Raw genomic sequence first — 23170 nt, forward strand, 5'->3', positions numbered from 1 at the left:
ATGTAACCTAACCAAGCCGTCACAACCTCAGCTCTAATGGAGCAGACTTGAGAAGGATATTTACACTAGTGATTAACAGCCATAAAAATGGGATGTCTTCAAATTAAGGGCACGGTCATACTTGTGAATGTGAAGCAAATATCATGGGTCAAAGTTCACCAACGTTGAATTCCGCACTGCAATTGGCATTGCCACGGAAAGCAAATGTTTTATCTGCCAACTCGTTCGTACTAATTGCAAGTGAATGGAGGCGAAGGTAAGCCAATGATACAATAGGATTTTAATGAGCTGAGCCTCACTTCAATTAAATTCAATACACTTTAATGGCCACACTATACGGTTATTTTTTGTTGACTAACATGTGTAACAGAACCGTTCCATCAACATCATTTGATATGCATTAATTACCACAAAAGCCAAAGCAAAACAGCTTGTAGTAAGCTAAAAGGAGGGTGAAATCATACTTATGTTTTTTTTAAAGCTTAACAGGATTCTGAGTTCCATTGATATTCATTGAATCACCCTTAAAAATATTTCTCATATTTATATATTAATAAGTGGTAAGTTTGTTAGTATCATATCATTTTTTTGCTCTTTTACTATATTAACTTTACTTATAAACATGTAAGAATATAAAATTACCACTAAATGAAAAAACGCTTGAACTTACAAAGTTTCTCTGTTAAACCCTTATTTGTAAAATACTTAATATCAGTGCTTAGTCTGGATTCTGATCATGACAAGACAAGAGTTGACTGACGAGGATTAGATTTCAAAGGACGGTAGCAACTTTAAAGTTGTTTTGACGATTCACAGGCTAATTGACATCAGTATCTTTCGAAGAGAGCAAGCAAAAGTGAAGGGCTCTGCGCACAGCTTTACAAAGAAACAACAAACAGTTAGACATCTTTTATGTTATGAGTCGCGTTAAAACAATGTAGATCATATTAGACTATGACATGCCTCTGCAATAAAATCAATTAATGAGAAACACTGCACACTTTTAAATGCACCGCAAGAGTGAGGCTACCCACAACAAAAACTTTCATTAAAGATCTCAATAGGCGCTTTACAGCTATTGAGTCAAAACACATCTTTTCTTTCCACATGTGGACATCCCTAAATAGGAGATGGCCCTCTGAATGTTTTCTTTCATGTTACACCAAAAACACACCGATGAATAATGAAGAGTAAAAGTGGACTTCTATGCTAAAAAATTAAGTTTTGAAACCCTTATCTGTTTGAAAATTATGGAGTATAAATTACAGTAACAGTGTGAGGTTATATCGATTTGTATAAGGTTTAGAGATACTTGTCTACAATATGTGTGATTGATAGTATGTAGCATGTTACTAGTTACTACTTGTCTCTCTGTTGTTTCCTAAGGAAACCAACATCGCACCATTCACAGCCTCCTCCCATCAAGTCTACATCGTTTTCCAAGCCGAGTATTCCACTCTGCCTTCAGGGTTCAAACTCAACTGGAGCAGCTGAGCTCGCTCACTCACTCACTCACTCACTCACACACTCACACAATCATACTGTGCACTTATAATTAATATATTCTGTTATAATAAATACATGATTCAGTATAATAATGTGGTCACTTCATCATTTACAATTTCAATTCTTTTAAATGTTGTTATCTTACTAACTGTGGCTGAGGGGTAGAGCGGTCGTCCTCCAACCTGAGGGTCGCCAATTCAATCCCCAGTCTTCTCAATCTGCAGGCCGAAGTGTCCTTGGGCAAGATGCGGAACTCTGAATTGCCCCTCATAGAACAAGAAAGTGCTGCTAATAGATGCACTGTATGAATGTGTGTGTGAATGGTTGAATGTAAATCTGTACTGTCAAACAAAAGCACTATATAAATAAAAAAACATTTACCAGTACTATATACAGTGGACGCTGCAGCAACCCCACTGACCTGCTCCAGAGACCAGCCTGGTATCACACAAGGGTGAATAACACACAAATAAAATTATTTAATGGCACGACTTTCTCCTAACCTTAACCCTAACCAGTATGACAATCAGACAGCTCAATATGCATACACAACTTATGAAATATTGTAACAAGTGGAATGGTATTTTACCACAATCACATTAGTGAGACAGACTTTTTTACAAACTTATTCAAGCATTGTTCATACTTAAAAACTATAACAATTTAATTATCATACAGAACAATAGTTTTTAAAGACTCAAATGGACCTTGAGAAGCTAACCAAATGCCACAACTTATTCAACTTATTGTGATTAAATAGGTAATGGACACAAATACTCAAATGTGTTTCATATGTATGTTCAAAAAAAATTTAAGTATAAGTTATCGCTCATTTTTAGAGAGATGAGTAAAATATAAGTGAAAAAAGGCAGATGTGCAGAGGCTTCTTTGTTCTTAGAGAGTGTTGCTTACCATTCTCTAAGAATCGGGAGAGGCAGAGGAAGTCCTGTTTATCATTTGCATGGGTTCGGGGCATCATGATAATCTGTAGTGCAGTCGATATATCTATTTTGTGAGGTTAAATCAGGGTTAAAGGCAGTTTGTTTGGAAGAACAGCCACCCTTTTTTTCCTTTTTGTGTCAAAAACCGAGACTTTATGGAATGGAGAGTTCAAGGTCAGAGGCTCGCTTTCCACACCTTGGCTCGGTCCGGCCTGAAGCCAGGCCAGGACTGTCCACTGCATTAGGGAGGTATGAACCATGTATAGGTCTTCTGTTGCTTCTCAATTTTGAAAGTGTTTCTGGAGGTCGCCCATGAAAATTGACTATTTAGTCTTGCATGCTGATCTCATAGCAATTGACTTTCATCTCCTCTTTCGAAATGTTAGAACAAAAGATAATTTTTTTAATAGAAATTATTTTCACTGGAGCAATGCCCAAGAGAATTATGATATGTGCTATTTTAAGCTGTTTCGACTTGAATCAATACAATCTGCATAGTCTACTGCCATTTTGGAATTTTTCACCATGGTGTGCACTTTATTTAACATTCCCTGAAACTATTAACTTAATGACGTTTCAGGCACAAAAAGATTTGGTCACCAGGAACTAATTTGAAATACAAGAGACATTATTTAATAATGAGCCACATAATGATCATGATAGCACAGTCACTTAAATATGCCAAATGTTCCTTATAACCTCTAATCCAGTCAGTATGGATGGCACCCAAAACCCTTTGAGCCCCAGTGCAAAAACAATAGAAACGTTGTAGTACTATGTTTTTGATGTATCATGGTTCTTCCTATGACATCCCAATTCCCACCAACAGTGCCACAAGAAAGGCACAGTTTCCGAGACAGAATAGGATCATCAGCGGGATGACTGTTATCTGTTAAAACAATGCAATTTATATTAGAAATCAGGAGTGTGGTCTTTATATTTTTTCGATTTGTTGGCATTTTATCTTACCTTTTTCGATTTCAAACTATCTGTAATGGAAAGAAAATGCCAAAGTTAAAGCTACTACAAGGTACTTAAAACCCACGTTTTCAGCATTAAATAATTTACATTTAATTTTGTGTGCGTTGTCAACACAAAGAGGACCATTTAATATCTTACTGACATATTATCTACTCCCATGCTCCCCCCACCAAAAGCTACACAACAAATAATAATACTAAATTACAAGTCAAGAAAAGTGTTTACCTGTATTGCTGACCGTGCAATTTAAATGCACCTCCAGGAGGATGTAGCACAAAGATTCCCATCCAACAAAACCACCCATCACTTTCATCAGCCAATGGTCCAGTGTGCTATCAATCAACTTCAGACCGGTAAATATGGCTGCCACTGTGTGAAGTCACATAAAATAAGTCACTTCAAGTGGTCAGTTTGTATATAGTTTAATAAATGAATATCCTTTGACAGACTGTACCAAAGCAGAACATAAAATGTCTGTCAATGCAAAATGAAAGACAAAAGCTCACCAGCCAAAGTTTTTATAACCACCGCATTTAAAGAATGGGACCAATTGAACAGAAATCTCCTGTCAAGTAAGGAAGAAACATATTAAATGAGTGTATTTGACTATAAAATTCAATCAGCATAGCGCATACTTCTAAATCATCTGTGGTGAGTATCATACATTCATGTCTTGCAAACCAAATCACCTGCCTTACACAGATTGGTTAGTTAGGAGAGTATACCCACATCTTCCCACGGGATTAATAAAATATCCATCTATCTATCTATCTCCAGGCACCACTACAGCACTGCCCAAAAGTTTGAACAATCCTCTGCACACAGAAATATTTATACTTTTTTTATAAACACAGAGGCATTCGACTCAGCAGGCAGACAGACCTGCCCTTATTACTTATTATTACATTTCATTTAGCTGAAATTTTTATCTAAAGCGACTTTCATTAAGTTCATTCAACCGTGAGGGTTCAAACCCAAAACTTCTCTTTTATTCATGTATGTTAAGACAGAGCCATCCAACCAGGCATGGTGAGGTTGAAGTGTGCTTAGCTTGAATAAAGTGTGTGATTCTATTTCTTTCTCTCTCTCTCTATCTCTCACACACAACATGGTACGTACAGTCGATGTTGCTGTCCGCAACGCATCAGTGCCATTACGGGCTGGAGGAATGAGAGGATCATAACCAGGCAGCCCAACACTGGATGGGCTCCCTGCAAACGAACAGAGCAACACTGACAGTCACTGACATGCTATACCACACATACACCTGACACTATTTCCAGTGCTTGGTTCAGATGGCTACAAAATATATCTAGATAGTACTTGAGGAATATAAGCACAGAATAAAGGAAGCATTTTGAAAAGCATCATAAGACTGAGTAAGTTTAAAATCAAACAAGTAATTACACATATACTACGCCATAACCCTTTTTAATCAGGCCTTGGAGTTGGATGACTCTGCCCCTTGCAGCAATTGTTCTTTGTGAGTCCTAAACACGGAGCCCTTTTAAGTACCAAACACCAGCATCTTCTAAAAGCATCCTCCCTGCAGTAAGTCTGTCTGTGCCCGGGTCTGCTGATGTGTCTGCGGCTGGTTAACAGGCAGCACGGTTTCATATCATGACAACAATAATGTGGTCTTGTCACACAATCACATGATTTCCTAAAGATGCAACTCAGAGTCTTTTGTGTAATCATGAGCCCGCGAGCGCAATTTTTCGCTGCGTGTGGACAGTGTGTTCATTCCTCTGTCTATGCATAGCATTATTTGCCTTTCCTCATCCTTCAGTTTGAGAATGTAAACACTCCTCTGTGTCAAGTTTATGAGCCTTCCCATGAACAGAAGCTTATTGAGTCATGTCACATGTCTCCTCCGGGGGTGAGTGGATGTTTGATGTGCTCACCAGAGACAGCTGCACAGTCTTTTCAGTGCGAGCCCCTACTGGGTTGCAACGGAAAAAAAACTGTTTGCCAGTCTGTTCTGCTGAAATCCTGCCTGTTTCCTGCCTGATCTGGTCAGAAGAAAATCTCCTGGATTCCTTCACAAAAACACTGCTCATTCAGACCACGCAGCACAAAACACCAAGCTCATCATGCACATTAAAGATGATCTAGGTCTTCCACCATCAACCTGTGCTTTAAAAGTCGATTCTTTGCTATCTTTCATTCACTGAGAAGATGTTGACTGAGTCATGCATTTTGGTCCAGTTCCTGTTCAGTCCGCAACAATAATATTGAGTGAAGGCAAATTCCTTGTGATGGCAATGCCCTTCAATGATAAGCAGATTAAATTATTTGATGCTGAGGGAACAAAAAAAAATTATGAATCCCGGTAGAACTGGTACACTGACTTTAGACCAGGCCTTGACATGTGAAAATGAGAGGATGAAGGCAATGATTGTGGCTGCTACCGTAACACACATCACTGCTACATGGACCTGCAGAAACACAAACGGTCAAAGTCAAGTAAAACATATGCTACTGTAGAGAACTCAGCAGATGTGCAGGCTCAATTTTGAATTATGATTTAGGGGTGGTTCCTCGGTTTGTTAATTTCGTAGAAAAATTACATGATAATTTGATTAGTAAAAAAAAGAAACAATTTAAAATCACAGTATAATATAAAATCAGATGGTTTAGTTTGTTGTTTGAATTAAGATTGTCCTACTTTATTTGAAAATGTAGTTTAGGTCCACCTACAGTAAACTGAAATGTTATTTTATAATTCTAAGTTTCCATGTTTTTTTTCTCATGCTGAAAAGGCAAGCTGATCATGGCGTACATATATAATAGACCCTTTTCATGCAAATTTCCCCTTTGAGGGACTAATAAAGAACTTAAGTCTCACCAGAAACCAGACATCTTTGCCCCACAGGTTGTGTCCTTTGGTCACTCCTTTCACATATCGGGCTACCATCATTCCTAGTGATCCTGTGGTCATCCAGGCTATCAGCATTAGTGCTCCTGAAACCAAAGAGTTGTATAAATATTAGAGCTGTGAAAAATAACGCGTTAACGCGTTATGATTAAATTACAGGATTAATTCGGTTTTTTTTTTTAACGCATTTAACGCATGCGCAGAAGGACCTTCCAATTCCGCCGCCTCTGCACTAGTCGCCGCTCTAATGCAGTCAGACGGCAGCTGCCATTCAAACAAACAAACAACATGGATAATTCTGATGAACCTGAGGACCTTCTGGACGGGAAGATCGTGTTCCAAAAAAACAAAGATCGAACATTCAGTAAAACCAAGGTGATATGCACACTCTGCGAGAAGACGTTATCGTTTCACCGTAGCAATACCCGCCTAACCACCGCAACGCGAGGGGCGTTCAAGTGGAATGCGCCAAACCAGACTCACTCGCCGGACACATTGTGCAAAAGAAGCGGTCAGCTTTACTGTCAGAGAATTTGAACAAGTTAGTTTGCCTCACCAACTGGCTAAAGACCGAGTAGCTAAGAGGGCCTTTAGAGGCATTAGATTGTATCATGGTGTGGTTAATGGTTGTGTGACAAAAAATAGGGTTAGGGTTAGGGTTGCAAAAAATATTCCGAAAAAATCGGTAATGTGATTAATCATGATTAATCCATAGAAACCTGTGATTAATTTGATTAAAAATTTTAATCATTTCACAGCCCTAATAAATATCTATTACTTCCATTTCCAATATTCCACTCTCCAATAAACTTTGTCTGTCAGTTTTGGATAAAACAATTGGGCCCCTGGTTATATAAGTCCCTCCATCCCAATCTGTATCAACCAGAGCACTCCACATCCTAGTGCTTTAGCTTATTTTATTCCAATGCGCCAACGACAGCCAGTGGCTTATGTTTTCTGGTTGTTTGTCCGTCTGTCAGATCAGATTCACCCATCTATTGTATACAAACTTGTGCATACACAGCCAAAAACTGCACAACATGTTTTTATCTCATTGTTTTTATGCAGTCACTCGTGCGCCTGTGACTGAGGGGTAGAGTGGTTGTCCTCCAACCTGAAGGTCGGCAGTTCGATCCCCAGTCTGACCCATCTGCATGCCGAAGTGTCCTTGGGCAAGATGCTGAACCCCGAATGGCCCCCCATAGAATAACAAAGTGCTGTGAATAGATGCACTGTGTGAATGGGTGAATGTAAAACTGTACTGTAAAGCGCTTTGAGTGTTCATCAAGACTAGAGAAGCGCTATATAAATACAAAACCATTTACCATTTAAGGTCTGTCTAAAAGATGAAATTAACTTCTATCTAAAACAACTAAACAGTCAATGCAATGTAACAGGGGCGGCTCCTGGCATAGGCAGTTGCCGAGAAGGTGCCACAAAAGGCTGATTTATCATGACGTGATACATGCAATGTTTACCAATGCGTTAATGTCACACCATCATCCTCAACCCCAAAGCTCTTGGAAGCGCCGCGGCCGGCTCCCGCGAGCAGATAGGGCTGAAATTTCCCCATCTTTAATTATCTTCAGGCAATTCCGCGTTATTTAACCAATTATTAGCAGTTACAGTCAAATATGAGTCAAAAAAGGTTACCTTTAATAGGTGTAGTTGCTCTTACATTTCTTACTTACTATCGGGTTCCTTTTTCCTAATATTACTGTCCACTGGGATTACCACATCTATCATTACTCATTACCTTGTCTGTTCTTTGTCCTCCATAACTTTGTCTGGTTGGTTAAGTAGCGGCTGTTTATCTGGAATCTCCCTCACACATATTACTTAGGTCATGTTGCTGACAGGTCACAGAACAAAGGGTATGTTTATAGTTATTATTAGGGCTGTGAAATGATTAAAATTTTTAATCAAATTAATCACAGGTTTCTATGGATTAATCATGATTAATCACATTACCGATTTTTTCGGAATATTTTTGTGAAAACAAGATTTATGACATTTAACTTTTCTTTTGTGCTGCAACTCAGCAGTTCTTCAGCAGTTATCATTGCTTTTCCATATGGAACATTAATATAATCTTCATCCTAAACAGAATTCGGGTTCCTTAGCCATTGCGTGGTTGAATAAAACTTTTTTTTAAAAATTAAACAGAAATTATTTGAGCTTCTTAGCCATAGGATGGTTGACATTTTTTATATTTTTTGTCACACAACCATTAACCACACCATGATACAATCTAATGCCTCTAAAGGCCCTCTTAGCTACTCGGTCTTTAGCCAGTTGGTGAGGCAAACTAACTTGTTCAAATTCTCTGACAGTAAAGCTGACCGCTTCTTTTGCACAATGTGTCCGGCGAGTGAGTCTGGTTTGGCGCATTCCACTTGAACGCCCCTCGCGTTGCGGTGGTTAGGCGGGTATTGCTACGGTGAAACGATAACGTCTTCTCGCAGAGTGTGCATATCACCTTGGTTTTACTGAATGTTCGATCTTTGTTTTTTTGGAACACGATCTTCCCGTCCAGAAGGTCCTCAGGTTCATCAGAATTATCCATGTTGTTTGTTTGTTTGAATGGCAGCTGCCGTCTGACTGCATTAGAGCGGCGACTAGTGCAGAGGCGGCGGAATTGGAAGGTCCTTCTGCGCATGCGTTAAATGCGTTAAAAAAAACAAAACAAATTAATCCTGTAATTTAATCATAACGCGTTAACGCGTTATTTTTCACAGCTCTAGTTATTATACATCCATCTGGGCAAGATCTCACCATGTGCTTTGATGACACGAGACCATCCAGCCTTTACTACAATCTGCGGTCTGGAGATGTCTATCTTGTCAGTGCTGATAAAGGTAGCTACATGGAGCTGGATTTGTCCTGCAGAAGAAACATAAAATAGAATATTGAGTATTCTTTTCTACTTTTTGTTTGTTTGTATTTTACTTAGGAGGTGTCAATGGTTATGTTTTTCTCTTTTTTGTCATTGGATTGTGTTTAAATGGAACTAAGATTGATGAAAAGGGTTTTAGTGAAATTTCTTAATGCAGTGATCACCAACCTTTTCGAGCCCAAGATCACGTTTTAATACCTAACGTAAGCAGAGATCTACCATCCTGATATCTTCCAAAAAAACAACTTATTAGGGTTATATTTATAATTTTTTGCAATTTCTGTTAAAAGCTGAATCTACAGGCATAATTATATGCAAACAGTGGCAGGTATGCAACTTTATCTATTCAATGCACAATATTCAAAATAAAATCAATTCATATTTACAGAATCTGTCCAATGTACAATATTTAGCTTCTCAGTTCAACAGTATGCTCTGCAGAGGAGCTGCTACTGCAGCACAATGTTTTGACATTGGCTTTGCCTTGAATATGGCCATAAATACGACTATTTCCTTGTATAAAATACCAGTTCTAAACAGTATATAGCCGTGTATCTTCCGCTCCTGCAAATATTTCACAATAAAAAAAACCTTTTTAAACATTTCATTGACTATAAAGTTTGTGCCAAAAACAGATTCCATTTGATCATAGGTAACTTTGACAGTTTTGAAAGAAAGCAGCAAGTAGCATTACCATAGGCCAACAACTCACTCCAAACAGGCAGGTTTAGAGCTGGCAATGCAATCGTTTAAAATAATCTCTTAAATTAAAGACTGTCCTGTTATGAACATACGGACGTCCTTGTTTTAATAGTTATTAATATTTTTTCCCCCGATCACATAGAGAGTCCTCACAGAATGTCTACATTACCATAACTGCTGGGTCCATGAGCAAACATGAGATGGTAGGTTTTGTTGAAGCCTTTGGTCCTCTGTGTAGAAACTGTGTTCATGGATGTGAAGGAACAGCTGATTACTCTGTCCTGCGCTGATGCTGTTACATCAGTCACATTCCCCTGATGGACAGTTTAAAAATGATCTCAGTATCAAGTTCAATCCACACAGTTACAATTCACACATAGTATTAGCAAGTAAAGATCAAAAAAAAAAAGAAAAATTCAGATATAAATCTTTGGTCTTCAGTACCAGAGGAACAGCCTGTGGAGTTGTCCGACCTGTTGAGAAGGCATGCTGCAACCCCACTTGACCGTCACTGCCTTTGCAACAAATATAGATGTCATCATTTCCCTGAGGACAGACAGAAGTATATATGAAAAAAGCTTTCCCTTTTTTTCAGAAATTTCAATTTTTTGTATATTTACTGATGTGTGTTCTGCTGACAATTTTACATGTGTCTTCGGAGAAGCACAATACCACTGTTAAATCGCCAGGTACAGACAAATTATGTAGGCAGACTTTAGAATAATACTGCACACAATGTGGTATATCGTGAGCCTTTTTCTTAGAATTGTAACAAACATCTATTATTTCATAGATTCAAGCATTTTGTTGTGACATTACCATCATCTGATCATCTGAGAATCCAAAAGAGATGTATCCATTTGAAGGACCTGTCATCTCATATCGGATGGTTTTGTCAGTGGGAGACGACATCATGGCTGACATGAAAAAACAGTCGACACTGACTGCAGGGTCACAGTCTGAAGGCTGACTGAAACACATCTTGTTGATACCACAGTCTGCACTGGAGATCATCTGCAGGAAAGAGTTTAAAGATGTATTAATTTGTTCATATAACAACAAGAACACAATTAGATCCTAGTGTTCATGATAGATAGTACAATCGTCAGTCACCCTGCACCCTGCAGGGCGGCTGTGGCTGAGTGTTCGTCCTCCAACCTGAAGGTCGGAGGTTCGATCCCCAGTCTGACCCATCTGCATGCTGAAGTGTCCTTGGGCAAGATGCTGAGCCCTGAATGGCCCCCCACAGAATAACAAAGTGCTGCGAATAGATGCACTTTATGAATGTGTGTGTGAATGGGTGGATGTAAAACTGTGATGTAAAGCGCTTTGAGTGGTCATCAAGACTAGAATAGCGCTATATTTACCATTTACCCTGGAAACCTGTCATCTATGTTTGAAACTTTTTGGAAACTTGGCTACCGAGTTTATTAAGATGTATATATAGGTTAATAAAGCCAAGAGTTTTTTTCCTATGGCGTGCCTCTTGGGGCATTAAGAGGACAGGCCGAGGGCTGTAAATATGAGAAAATATACAAATCTAAACCCACAATGAATTTGGCTCCTCCAAAGGATCTGGGTGTGGCGATTGGCCAAGACACCCAATGCTTAACTGTCAACTCAATTTGATTCCCCATACTTTCATGTTTCTAGTAAAATCACAAAGCTATGGAGGGAATTGTGGATATTGATTGGCATCTAAAGTAGTCGACTGAGTAGAAGTTCATGTTGAAAAGTCATGACGACAGCTCACACTCTGATGTCAAAGACTTCTCACCACCGCAGATGTCACCAGTTAATTGGAAAGCATCACTCCCTGTGGACCAGTGGCTAACTGACATCATTTATAGTCACAGCCAAGGAGGGAGTTCAAATTCCTGAAGGCATTATCATTGGAGGCGAGTTACCAAACAGTTGAAGCTGTTTTTCAAGAAAAGAAAAAATCCTAAAGACATATTTAAATGCAAAAATTATATGATATAAACAGTTAACACAGGGACACAGGACGGCACCTGGGGAAATGTGTGTTTCATTTCATGGGTTCTCGGTAAGATTCATAAGATATTGCTATTGCTATACTCCCACATCCAACCAAAAGGATGCCAGTAAGAATGAACTTCTCAACTATCACCTGGTTATTTTCTACTATGTGAAGTATGGTATAACTTTTACATACTGTTTATGGCTGGTGGATGTGTCATCTATCTATGTTTGTTGTTTGGTAGTTAGACAGCTAGTTTTACCCTGTTCGTAATCATCAGTATTACTTACACCCGGTGACGCATGTTGAAGATCTATTGTTGATGTGGTGGTGGAACTGGTTATTGTTGGTGGAGGCAGACTGGTGGATCCTCCACTACCGTCATCACTGAAGGTCAGGACAAGACTCGTAACATCAACCCAGAATGTCTTATAATTCTGCACAAAGGAGGCACTGCAGAGAAACCAACCCCAGGTTTCATTCATCACAGTAAACACATTGGTATTATTATGTCATGAGCCAGAAATTAAAACTCAATGTGCTATCTCACTAGAGCATGGTGTTGAAGAGAATAGAGAAGAGAAGACTAGTTGAATTCATCCTTACTGGAACTGAATGGGTTTCCCGTCTCTTGATGCTTCTGATCTCCACGTCACCAAAATAGAGGTCTTAATAGAGTCTGATCGGTGAGATACTGCAGAGTTCTGGACACATATACACACACAAACAGACATACACACGCAAACATGGACTTTCAATATCATACTGTATTTTTTTTTTTAAGGTTTGACAGCATGTTGTCCTTTAAGTTATTCCATATTTTTTATTTTCCTCATTTAGTTAAATTGATTGTACACCCTCAGTGCTGGCGCTGACATATTCTGCTAACGGTATATTTAAAAATTGTAATTTTGAAGTGAAATTGTTCTGTTGAAACAGGTAGTTTCCATTTGTTGTTTTGTTGCTTTAATTTAAGTTTTTCTTCAGCATAACATGTATTCACACTGTGGTAATGGAAAATAAATTGATTTAACCTTAGTTTTATATTGGTCAACTTTAACTCCTTCAGTTAAATTAATTTGTGTATTTTAATTAGTTAATTAATTAACTTAATTCATTCAGGCATTCACAGACTGAACAAATGTCGGCCGCTTTTAATTTGAAATACACCCTTGTAATTTAAAGGTGAGATTATGCTGGTTGTTGGGGTTCATAATTTTTTATTTCGGGCACTAAATGAAAAGGTTTACAGGCTGTTTATATCATGCTTTAGTTTGTTTATTCTCTATAAATTGCTGCAGCAGCAGAGACTCACATCCGGATTCAGCTCCTGCCACCCCTCGTCAGAAAGCCAAGTCTCCTGTGATTGGCCAGCTGGGAGCAATTTCATCACCCCTGATTACTGTGGGAGAGAATAGCTCCCTCTGCTGTGGACTGCTATCCATGCATACTGTATACATTAACAAAAATTCATATATAACAACTAGAGGACAGGGAAAGACTGAAAAAACATAATAGGTGAAGCTTGAAAATAATGTTCATTGTGAAATGATAGTTTGACCGTATGTTTTGGAGTAGAGGCTGGCTTGACTGAAGTCCCTTGCACAGTGTGAGTGTCACTTGACTTACCTGGTGTCTCTTCTATTAGCATTGCGTACGCAAAAAAACGGGGCCTGAAGGATGTGTAAGCCACTTCTCACGCAAACCTTGGGATTTATATTAACAAACTTGACTAGAAAATGTACGCACTAGTGCGTTAACTCTGAACCATGCTTGTGATCATTTTGGAGACGGAAAAGTGACGATGCAGACCTGGGGTCGTGAACTAAAGCCAGATATTGATCCAAGTTATAATTTACATGAATACCAACAGCTTTAGTTGTGCTCAAGCGACATAACTGTTCCACAAGAACTATCAATTGAAAATGATTTAAACAAATTACAGCAAATTATGTTCAGATACAAGGAAATAGCAAAGTTGCAAACAAGTCATTAATGTTTTTAATAATATCTTCCAACACTGTGCACGTATCATCATGACGAGTGTGTGTATAATATTGGTGCAGAGAAAGAAACAAAAACTTTTTTATCCCATGATGATGACTAATCAGCTGATATAGATTCTATAGATCTGTGATCTTTGTGCTGAATTAAGTCCAGTATTACACAGACTGACCCAACAGAACCAAAAGATATGATTAACACTGTAAATATCAATCCTTCTATGTAGGGTCTCTTTCAATCATCAAAAAAAAAATCTGTCTCTGAATTTTGAAATACGAGCAGTCGAGCAGTTCCCTCACAATCTGACAGTGTGAAGCAATTTTTTTTGTTTACCTCCACCTTTGAATAAGATCTTTTTTTAAATTTCAGGGCCCGTTCTTTCTATCGTCCTCACTCTCACTCAATGTATTAACAGCAGCAGCAGCAGTGTGTCATTGTCTTTTCTTTATTAGTGACATCTTTCCTGTGGCCACCAAACAATATGTCTATCCTCACCTCTACCTAACAGACAAACACCCCGATGTGGGAGTCTGACAGTTGCGCTTCTTCTTTTCATAGTTTAATTCCATGATTCACACATTAAACCCATTGGTCAGCAGGACAATTTAAAATCATGGATGATGCAGCTTATTTTGCTGCATCAGAGGCAAGAGCTTCTCTCTTCCTAATTCTCACCCTCTCTGCTCCATCTTTCCTTTTTGCTGAGCTGTAATATCATTTGACTGCTATGTGTGGCTTCATAGAGGAAGTGAGTAAAAACCTTGAAAATTTAGTAATTTATGATATTGTTAATTGGGCAATGGATGATGGTCCAGCGTACCAAAATGCTGTAAATAAATAAGTGTTAAGTAAGTATGGGGCATTATATACAGTTTTGCCAGCTATCGGCCGGCATGTTGTTCACATGGGTGTAAACTCACAGGTCTCTGGTTGCAGATGAGCAGCTGAGCAGCCCCTGGCGTCAGCTCAAAGGATCCCACTGGAGACTGCCCCCCCACTTCTCTTGCTTGTAATAGGAAACCAATGAATGGTGCTGAGCCCAGAGCCAGGAGCTGAACTGAAAAATAATTAGATCAGTACTTTGAGCCATGAAACTCATACCGATTACGAATCCGGATATTCAATATCACAAAGCATTATATTTAGCAAACAGCAGGGTCATACATTTTTAGCACACTATGATCTTTTGAAGTAAATCCTTACGACTCTTTTACATGGCCAAGATTTTGTCATCTATCTAAATAATGATTTTTGTGCCGTTAAATATGACCATCAAGAGTTCAATGGTGCAACAGATCAGATACACAATCATTCTGTTTCAATAAGGACCATAATCACCAAATATTTATATATAAAACATAGATCTAAGGAATACAATCCCCTATTTTATTGTGGTAGAGGCAAAATCCCAGTAACTGATATCATAAAACCTGGACAAAATCGAATCCCAAACTATGTGCAATGAGAGCTAGAGGGAAGAAAGACGCTTTGTTATTCTTTTCATGATTAATACACTTCGCTCAAGGTTTAGATAAGCCTGTTGCTTACCTTTGACCTCCTCTCCCAGTCTGTAACTGCTGTGGTCTGTAGTGATGGTGAAGGGCGCTGGTTCTGTCTGTGGGCTCAACCCAGAGTGGTGGGGTTGCATGTCTTTACAGCTGTCCATAATTTGACCTGAGCTGTAGCAACAAACAGCCGGAGCAATACACACCAGAAACAACACATTATAGTCCATTGCAAAAAATTATTGGACTCCACTCTGCTCATGAATAGAGCTGGTGGAAAACCTTAGCTCATACAAGGCTTCTATTGAGGTGAGGGGAGCTCAGGTGGAGTCTGTGAGTAAACAATGACTGAGAGGAGGGGGGAATGAAGGACGGCTCTGTGGAATAATGGGAGGAGGCAACTACCGAACCATCAAAACTATTCCTTGTTCATAAAAACAGGATAGACGAACAATGCTTGTGTGAGCAGGAGAAAGGGAGAAAGCTGTGTAAATGTGGCTTCTGTTGTTGTCAGGCTATGGATTTTCCTGCTTGTTACAATAGTAAACTTTATTTCTGCGCACAGATAAAGATACAAATTTACATTTAAAGAGCAGTACAGCCTTTATCACCAATATTGCATTCCGAGCCCCTCACATACTTCCCAGAGAGGCCCTGCTAATAATGGCATTTTTGTTGTTGGTGTCTTACCTTCAGTCCGAGAACAAATCATCTTAAAAAAACAAATCATGAGCTGGGATTCCTTGGTTGTAGCTGGCATGGTCTGTTTACTCCATGTAGAAGGGGCTGGTAATAATCCTTCTATGGCTCCCCCGATGAGAAGATTCTCTCTAAAGTGTGTTGACTTGGCCCTGTCTCCCAGAACTAAAGCTTTTTTTATATAATTTCCAGGAAGAGGCACTTCAGCCATAACTTAACTAAATGTCAGGACCAGGCTTTCCACCTCTTGTTTCCCTTCCCCCACTGTAGTCTTTCCACAGGTGGCTCAACCTGGAGCTGGGAGGGGCCTCCTGTGGGATACATTGGCAGCTTAGACTCATCTCATCAACTCCACCTCCACTCCATAAAACCTCAGCTCATCTACCCTGTTTTCGCCAGATCGTCCGTTCACCTGTGGGCTTCAGCTGCGCACCTTCCTTGTTCGACTCCTTCCACAGAGTTCTGCTAGCCTGCCTGCCTTTTTTGGACATTCCAAATAAACCTTTTTTCTGCCATCAATCTGCCGTGTTCCTGGTCTGCACTCTTTTTGGGTCCGCTTAAAATAAGATCTTAACACTAAAGTAACACTTTAATTTCTTATAATGATCCTATTTGCTTCCTGTCCACAATTTTAACTACTCGATAAAAAAATTTGGTATTTTTTTGGAAAATCATAATATACACAATCTCAAAGCACTTCACATAAAAGGTGGAGACCGTAACATTTTTTGTGAATCCTAAAAGTTCCCACACCTTGGCGACTGTGGGGAGAAAAAACTCCCCCATCAACTGGAATTTGAATTATACAGGTGAACAATGCAGAAAGGCTAAGAAAGGAGTAATATGATCTCTCCTTTTAGTTCCTGACAGCAGATTGTTCACCGACTACCTGGGACATTCTGATAATGAAGAATTACAATAGTCCAGTTTAGAGGTAATGCAGTCCTTCTGAGACAGGTTGTTTCTTATTTTCCTGACATTGCACAGTTGGAAACCACCGTCCTAGAGACCTGCTTTATGTGAGGGTCAAATGATGTCATTCTTAAACAAAACTCCTCTGCTGCTCACAGTGGAGCTGTGAGCCAAACTTATACCATCCAAGGTAAGTAGTTTTCCTTTAACACGGGCAAAAATAGTTTTGTTGCTGTTCTGACTGATTTAAGATAAAGACAAAGCATTGGACCCCTTGAGTTGCCATCAAGAAAAAAAATATATACTGATGCCAAGTTTTACTACACTGAGTGCTAAAAATGCAATTGTATGTGCATGAGATACAATGTGTTCCGAATTTCTTTCATTTTTGAAGATGAGATTAATATTTATATGAGCTGTGCAGGATTAGTATTCTCTTATTCTGCTCAGTGATGCTTTGGAATACAGTAATGAACAGTGTATTGTGGAATAAGATTTGAGTAACATAACTAGGATTGGAGGACTGAAGTGCACAAAAAGAGCAGAAACACTGTATTGCACAAACCGCTTCTTATCACATGCAATTGATTTTAGTGATGTTATACAGGCACTGAAATCATGTATGCAGTGAAAATGTCTATGTTGTGTCATGTATAGTAGGCCTATACAGACACAAAACAACCCAAAATGTTTCTCTTCAGGATTTGTTTCAACTGACTGAAAAAGTATAACAACAATATGCATTTAATGTATAATTTTACAAATTTTGAACCCCAGATTCTGACTAGAGACAACAAAGAATCAACACAACAGAATAAACAAGTGCCTCTTGTGTCTACCTAAGAACACTACAAACCACAGTATAACGACTAAAACATTCTGTAAATATCACTAAACATGGACATTTTATCAGTAACAGGAGTGATACACAATGCCCCTTATGATAACTCAGGAAAGGGAAACAAGTTCTATAGTTTCTCTTTTGTTAACAACCTGCACAGTGCTAGTACAGAGAAGACAAAATCACTGGACACAGTCTGGTTTTAATGCAAAATTTCAGACAGAATACTAAAGAATGAACTGAACCAAGCTCCTGCACGAGCAGCTGGATAATTCTCACGGGAATAAATGGATTGGGAATGTGCTGGTGTTGATTAAGTCCCTGCCCTTTGTACACACATCTCTACTACCCATTGGATGGTTTAGGGAGGTCCTCAGATCAGCCCCGCCAGAGATGGTCACAGCCCTAGCGGAGCCCCGAGAAGACGATCAAACTGGACTATCTAGAGGCAGTAAATCTCGTAACAAATTTTCTGAAGGTGAACCTGCGGAGGGATCATCACCGGTAAAGCCTGCTCGAACCAGGTCGACCAAGGCAGCCTGACCAACCTCCTGACGCTTAGGGTCTCGCGCTGCCCCCCGATGGCAAACACGCCGCGGGACCTGCACCCCTCCCTCGGGAGGGGGCACGTGAGTGAGCGAGAGAGAAGTGCACTGTGCGTAGAGGCGCGCGTTGCGCCAACCTCCGCTGCTCAAGTAACGAGACGGTTTTGAGAATGTAAAAAGTACAGAGTATAGATATTTGTGTTCAAACATAGCGAGTAAAAGTAAAAAGTCATCAGGAAAATAAATACTCAAGTAAAGTACGGGCATGTGAAAAATCGACACTAACTAAGTCAGGGTTCCCACGCTTGCCTTGAAAAAAAATTCCATACTACCTCCTGATTTTCCAGGTACCATATTAAGTAATGATCTATAGGCCCCTGAAGCTTTCCGCGCCCCCCTCCCCTCACAAACACAACCCCCTAGGACACCTGACTACTAACTTGATTTAAAAGATGTGCCAGTCAAGTCTACATTGTAAATGCTTAGAGATTATGTCTTATTGATATATCAATGCATGAAATAATGCAACAATCTGTAGATGAACAACAATTTATTGAACGGGAACTTTGAGACACATGAGCACTGGGATTGATATTTGTTCTCTCTTCCACTCCTCTCCTATCTTATCCTGTCCTCTTCTCTCCACACCTCCCCTCTCGTATCCGCTCCTGTCTTCTCTTCCTACTCTTCTCAACTCCTCTCCACTCTTCTCCCTTTTCCTCTGTCATCCTCTACTCTTGTATCCTCCTCTTTCATCTTCTCCCCTCTTCTCTTCCTCATCCTGAATCTACAGCGTGTCATTGTCACTCACTCCTGTAATGCATCACTCATTTGAGATTATGAGTCTTACGTAGAAGAGGTAATATGCCTACCCTTACTCTGTAAAAGCTTTTGTATATCAAACTAATGAACCTAAAAGGAAAAACATAAGGCTGGTTCCCCTGTGGTGCCTCAGTACAGCAACCTAAAAAATGTCTCACCCCAAATGTTCCTATTTAGTAGTATCATTTTTTTAAAGAAAAAACGAAAAATCACAAAATAGCTAAAAGTAGATATAAGAATGAATGTTACAAAATGTATCAAGACTAGACTGGTCATGTCAACTAGTATAGAAGTAATGTCACAGCCTAATGTGAAAATGTATTGGTAGTTAGCTAGCAACGCAAGCTAGCCAACACTAGCTAGTTAGTTAGCAAGCTGAATGTTGGCTAGCAAGATTGCACTGCATGTGCTTGCTAACCATCATTAATGAATCCAAATTCAAAAACAAACTCCCCTAAATGTGGTGAATAACACGGTTTTAGGAAAAGTCAGTGAGTGAAATACATATGGGGATCGAACATAGTTCTAGTATTTTAAAAGCAAGGTAAAAATTACGTCAACAATTCTAGTGTAAGCTGAAGCTAGCAAGTTGCAGCTTGCTAGCTAGCAAGATTGCACAGGTTACTAACTAACGTTGATAAACCCAGGTTTATCACACAGTTGAAACACAGCTACTTACATTTGAGGATAAACTTGCATAAGAAGTTTCACTGTAGATGTCAAGGCTCCCGTGTTGGCTGGAAATGCATGTATTTGACCCTTCTATTGAGATCGCGAGTAATGTTTCTCGGTTATTATTCCCGAAGTCCACCAATCCGAAACTATACTTTTAAAGTCCATATCACCAGGTTCTCATCAAATTCCAACATCCAATACACCAGATAGGATGCCAAGAGCATGTTCTACAACATGGGATCATCCATTTCTATCTACAGTAAGAGCTGTTCACATGTAAAGGGTTTTTATAAACTTATCTTAATTCTGTGCTCAATAGTTTCATTTTATTACTATTTTACACATCATCCAATACAATTTTCCAGGATAACTGTTTCAATTTCCATGTAAGTGTTCACTTTTGCTCAGTTTCCATGACTTTTCCAAACCTGGAAAATGAAAAAATAAATTCCATGTTTTCCATGGTTTCCAGGTACCGTGGGAACCCTGTAAGTACACTACCAGAGAACTTTTCTGCCCATAGTCCACCGCCTCTCAAAGAAACCTGCAGTCAGCAGAGCATCAGCACCCCATGGGATGTGGAAGAAGCTTCAGACAGAAGCAATAGTCCAAGACACAACCAGGCACATAAAAAATAGCAGGACATGCAAGGACATAAGCCATTGGTGAAATGGCCAAAGTTTAAAAGCATTGGAATATAAATTGGAGAAGATAGGTGACCTATTCTACAGCTATGAAAAAGTATGGAGTAAAGGAACATGTCAACAAGAAAGGTATGCCTCCTACTTCGAAATCCCGTCGTCTGCAGGATGTTATGTCTAATGACTCGCGGACCGCGACTTAATTTCACACGGTTAACATTATTGTGGCTGCACATAACTTAAACAGCTCTCTCACAACAACAAAACCTTTTAAAGAGCTGTTGGTACCTTATAAACCCACTAGAGCACTCCGCTCCCAGAATTTAGGCCCACTTGTCGTCCCTAAAGTAGAGTAGGAGCCAGAGCTTTTAGCCATCAAGCTCCTCTGCTGTGGAATAAACTACCACTTTCAGTTCGGGAGGCAGACACCATCTGTTCGTTTAAGAGTAGGCTCAAAACCTTCCTTTTTGATAAAGCTTATAGTTAGAGCTATTTAGTGCGGCAGAACGTTACTTGTTCTATTTTATGACACATGACACACGGAGCATCTTTTTCCAGCTTCTCCTTCCTCTTCTCCATCCCTATCCCCCTTCCCCAGAATCCCTTTGCTTTATCACCCGCAGATCCAGGGCCTCTGTGGCCGCATCATGGATTGCGGTTTGTTGATCGCGCACCGGAGGTCGAGGTGGTGGATCCAGTGTGGCGGATTCTGTGTTGTGTGGGGTGGTGGTGGTGGCGGACCCTGTGTCGCGTTGGCATCGGGTACGGGCATTGGACCAGGACCGCAGCGGCGGCTCGTGGTGGTTGGCGCTGGACGGGGACTGGAGTGGCGTTGTGGTCTGGATGGTGGATCGTGGTCCTGCTGGTTGCTGACCATGGACTGTGATCGCAGCGGGACTGCTTGGCATGTCATGTTGGGGTTGTCCTTCGGGATGTTTACCCTCATCAAATGCTGCTAGAGACTTTAATCTTGATGATGTTTTCCTGCACGTGGCATCTATTGCACTTCTGTCCGTCCTGGGAGAGGGATCCCTCACCATTGGCTCTCTCTGAGGTTTCTACGTATTTTTACCCTGTTAAAAGGGTTTTTAGTAGTTTTTCCTTACCCTTTCTGAGGGTTAAGGACAGAGGATGTCACACCCTGTTAAAGCCCTATGAGACGAATTGTAATTTGTGAATATGGGCTATACAAATAAAATTTGATTGATAATTGATTGAATGTCTCTTTGCAGTCTCTGGGTCATATGTTATTTGTGGGACTCTGTCCGAATCTGCCCCAGTGTGTAGACATCTGTGGTGTGTAGCCTCTAGTCTTATTTGAAGTGTGGCACACAGGTCGGTGAGCTCCTGGCTGTGGAAGGATGGATTCATGTCATCTGTCCCGCTGTAATCAGCTGTAAACACAATAAGTACAATTATTACAGTTCAATGCTAACATACATCCACATGTATCTGAAAAATGATTTAATGAATCTAACCTTACCCCCTTTCTTCTCTGCCGACTCCTGAACTCCTCAATGCTGATGCAAGGTCCGTATGGATGAACTGGAAGCTCCTTCATACTGGCCCATAGTGGGTCTTAGTAAGTCATAGTACAGGCAGCTGGAAAACAACATGAGTAACATTAGTTTTTTTATTAATAAACGGAAATAGCCTTGCTGCATCACCGTTGGAGGATCCACAGGAAAATTCCTAAAAAATCCTGAACAGATACTTGCATACAATGGCGTCGTTTTCCGCACTGCAAATGCGGAAACTTTCAGCGAGTCTCGGCGTAATGTGCAGTGACTGCGTCATTGTGTGCGGGAATCAGGCTGTGAAAACATAACAATGAAAAAGATCAGATAAAGTAAAGCTGGAGGATGTATTTTAAACAGCACAGCACATCTTTATTCATACCCTCGCTCCGCCGGCCATTTTCATCAGAGCTGTGAAGAGACGGAAACTTCCTACAAAAATTTAAAAAAAGAGAAAAGTCACGTTTTTGAAAAAACTTAATTTAATTAGTTCATACCTATTTAAACATGCACTAGCTCCGCTAAAGCACTCGATGCTTTATTCTCCTTTTAGCAACTGTCGCGCTAATCCCACAGTTGTTGACACGTGTTTCAAATCTGAGAGTTAGCTTAGCAGTTAGCAATGGATTCGCTCTCTAGCTGGTTCTCACCTTAATTCAGGGACTGTGCGTCTGTCTTCTCCGCCTCGACTCCTCCACACCGGGCCCGCGGCTTTGCTTTCCCACGAACTCATCATCTCCCCCAGGGAAACAGTGTCGTGTCGACTTCAGCAAGTTATTTATCCCGAAAACAGAGTCACTCGTACGGAACACACATAGCACGATCCTCTCATGTCTGCAGCAGACGCACTCTGCATACACTAGGCTCTGATTGGACATGCACATCAGGTGATGACGCAAACGACTGATGTGAGTTCTTCAGAGTAAAGCTTCACAACTGTCCTTTTCATCTTAAAGCACAGGTTAAAACCATATATGTATTGTTAAAACAGCTTTTAAATTTAAATTTGATATGGGATGAGTATGTGTGTAGCTGTCGCTATGGCTACGGCAATGTGTTATTGTGACAACACCGGAAGTACAAGTACAATTGTCATTTGATTTGTTATTTATTATGTTTATTTT

General features: G+C 39.9%; 2 protein-coding genes across 4 annotated transcripts in view; one reads left to right on the forward strand and one right to left on the reverse strand.

Moving 5' to 3' along the window:
* The window catches only part of cubn (cubilin (intrinsic factor-cobalamin receptor)), a 101103-nt gene extending 99534 nt beyond the window's left edge, over positions 1 to 1569 (forward strand). Inside the window, exon 67 of the mRNA XM_053412367.1 lies at positions 1387 to 1569. Within this exon, the coding sequence (XP_053268342.1) occupies positions 1387 to 1494 (108 nt within the window). The 3' untranslated portion in view covers positions 1495 to 1569. The remainder of the gene's footprint in view (positions 1 to 1386) is intronic.
* Positions 105 to 22901, reverse strand: zgc:163022 (putative ferric-chelate reductase 1). 3 transcript variants are annotated; one of them, XM_053412368.1, is made up of 20 exons: positions 22697 to 22901; positions 22429 to 22478; positions 22252 to 22343; positions 22013 to 22131; positions 16085 to 21923; positions 15438 to 15568; positions 14810 to 14946; positions 12492 to 12589; positions 12176 to 12338; positions 10724 to 10918; positions 10349 to 10450; positions 10074 to 10218; positions 9082 to 9189; positions 6277 to 6392; positions 5780 to 5866; positions 4548 to 4639; positions 3935 to 3993; positions 3654 to 3797; positions 3417 to 3436; positions 105 to 3336 (listed from the first exon to the last, which is right to left on the reverse strand). In XM_053412368.1, the coding sequence occupies exons 6-20, from the start codon at positions 15553 to 15555 to the stop codon at positions 3250 to 3252; spliced, it is 1671 nt and encodes a 556-aa protein (XP_053268343.1). In that variant the 5' UTR covers positions 15556 to 15568; positions 16085 to 21923; positions 22013 to 22131; positions 22252 to 22343; positions 22429 to 22478; positions 22697 to 22901; the 3' UTR covers positions 105 to 3249. The 3 variants fall into 3 exon arrangements, with proteins under 3 accessions (XP_053268343.1, XP_053268344.1, XP_053268345.1); XM_053412369.1 differs by lacking the exon at positions 5780 to 5866; XM_053412370.1 differs by lacking the exons at positions 14810 to 14946; positions 15438 to 15568; positions 16085 to 21923; ... (2 more) ...; positions 22429 to 22478; positions 22697 to 22901 and having other exon boundaries at positions 12436 to 12574.
* Between the last annotated feature and the right edge of the window lie 269 nt (positions 22902 to 23170).

This window comes from Pleuronectes platessa, chromosome 20 (genome assembly GCF_947347685.1).
Source record: "Pleuronectes platessa chromosome 20, fPlePla1.1, whole genome shotgun sequence".
Lineage (NCBI taxonomy): Eukaryota > Metazoa > Chordata > Actinopteri > Pleuronectiformes > Pleuronectidae > Pleuronectes > Pleuronectes platessa.

Bases quoted from the DNA above. Each gene is read 5' to 3' on its own strand.
- zgc:163022 (XM_053412368.1), bottom strand. From the start codon at position 15,555: ATGGACAGCTGTAAAGACATGCAACCCCACCACTCTGGGTTGAGCCCA. The intron at 4,640-5,779 runs GTCAGTGTACCA...GTTCGTTTGCAG, and splicing joins ATGTCAAGGCCTGGTCTAAA to GGAGCCCATCCAGTGTTGGG. The intron at 3,798-3,934 runs GTGAGCTTTTGT...GACTTCACACAG, and splicing joins GGTTATAAAAACTTTGGCTG to TGGCAGCCATATTTACCGGT.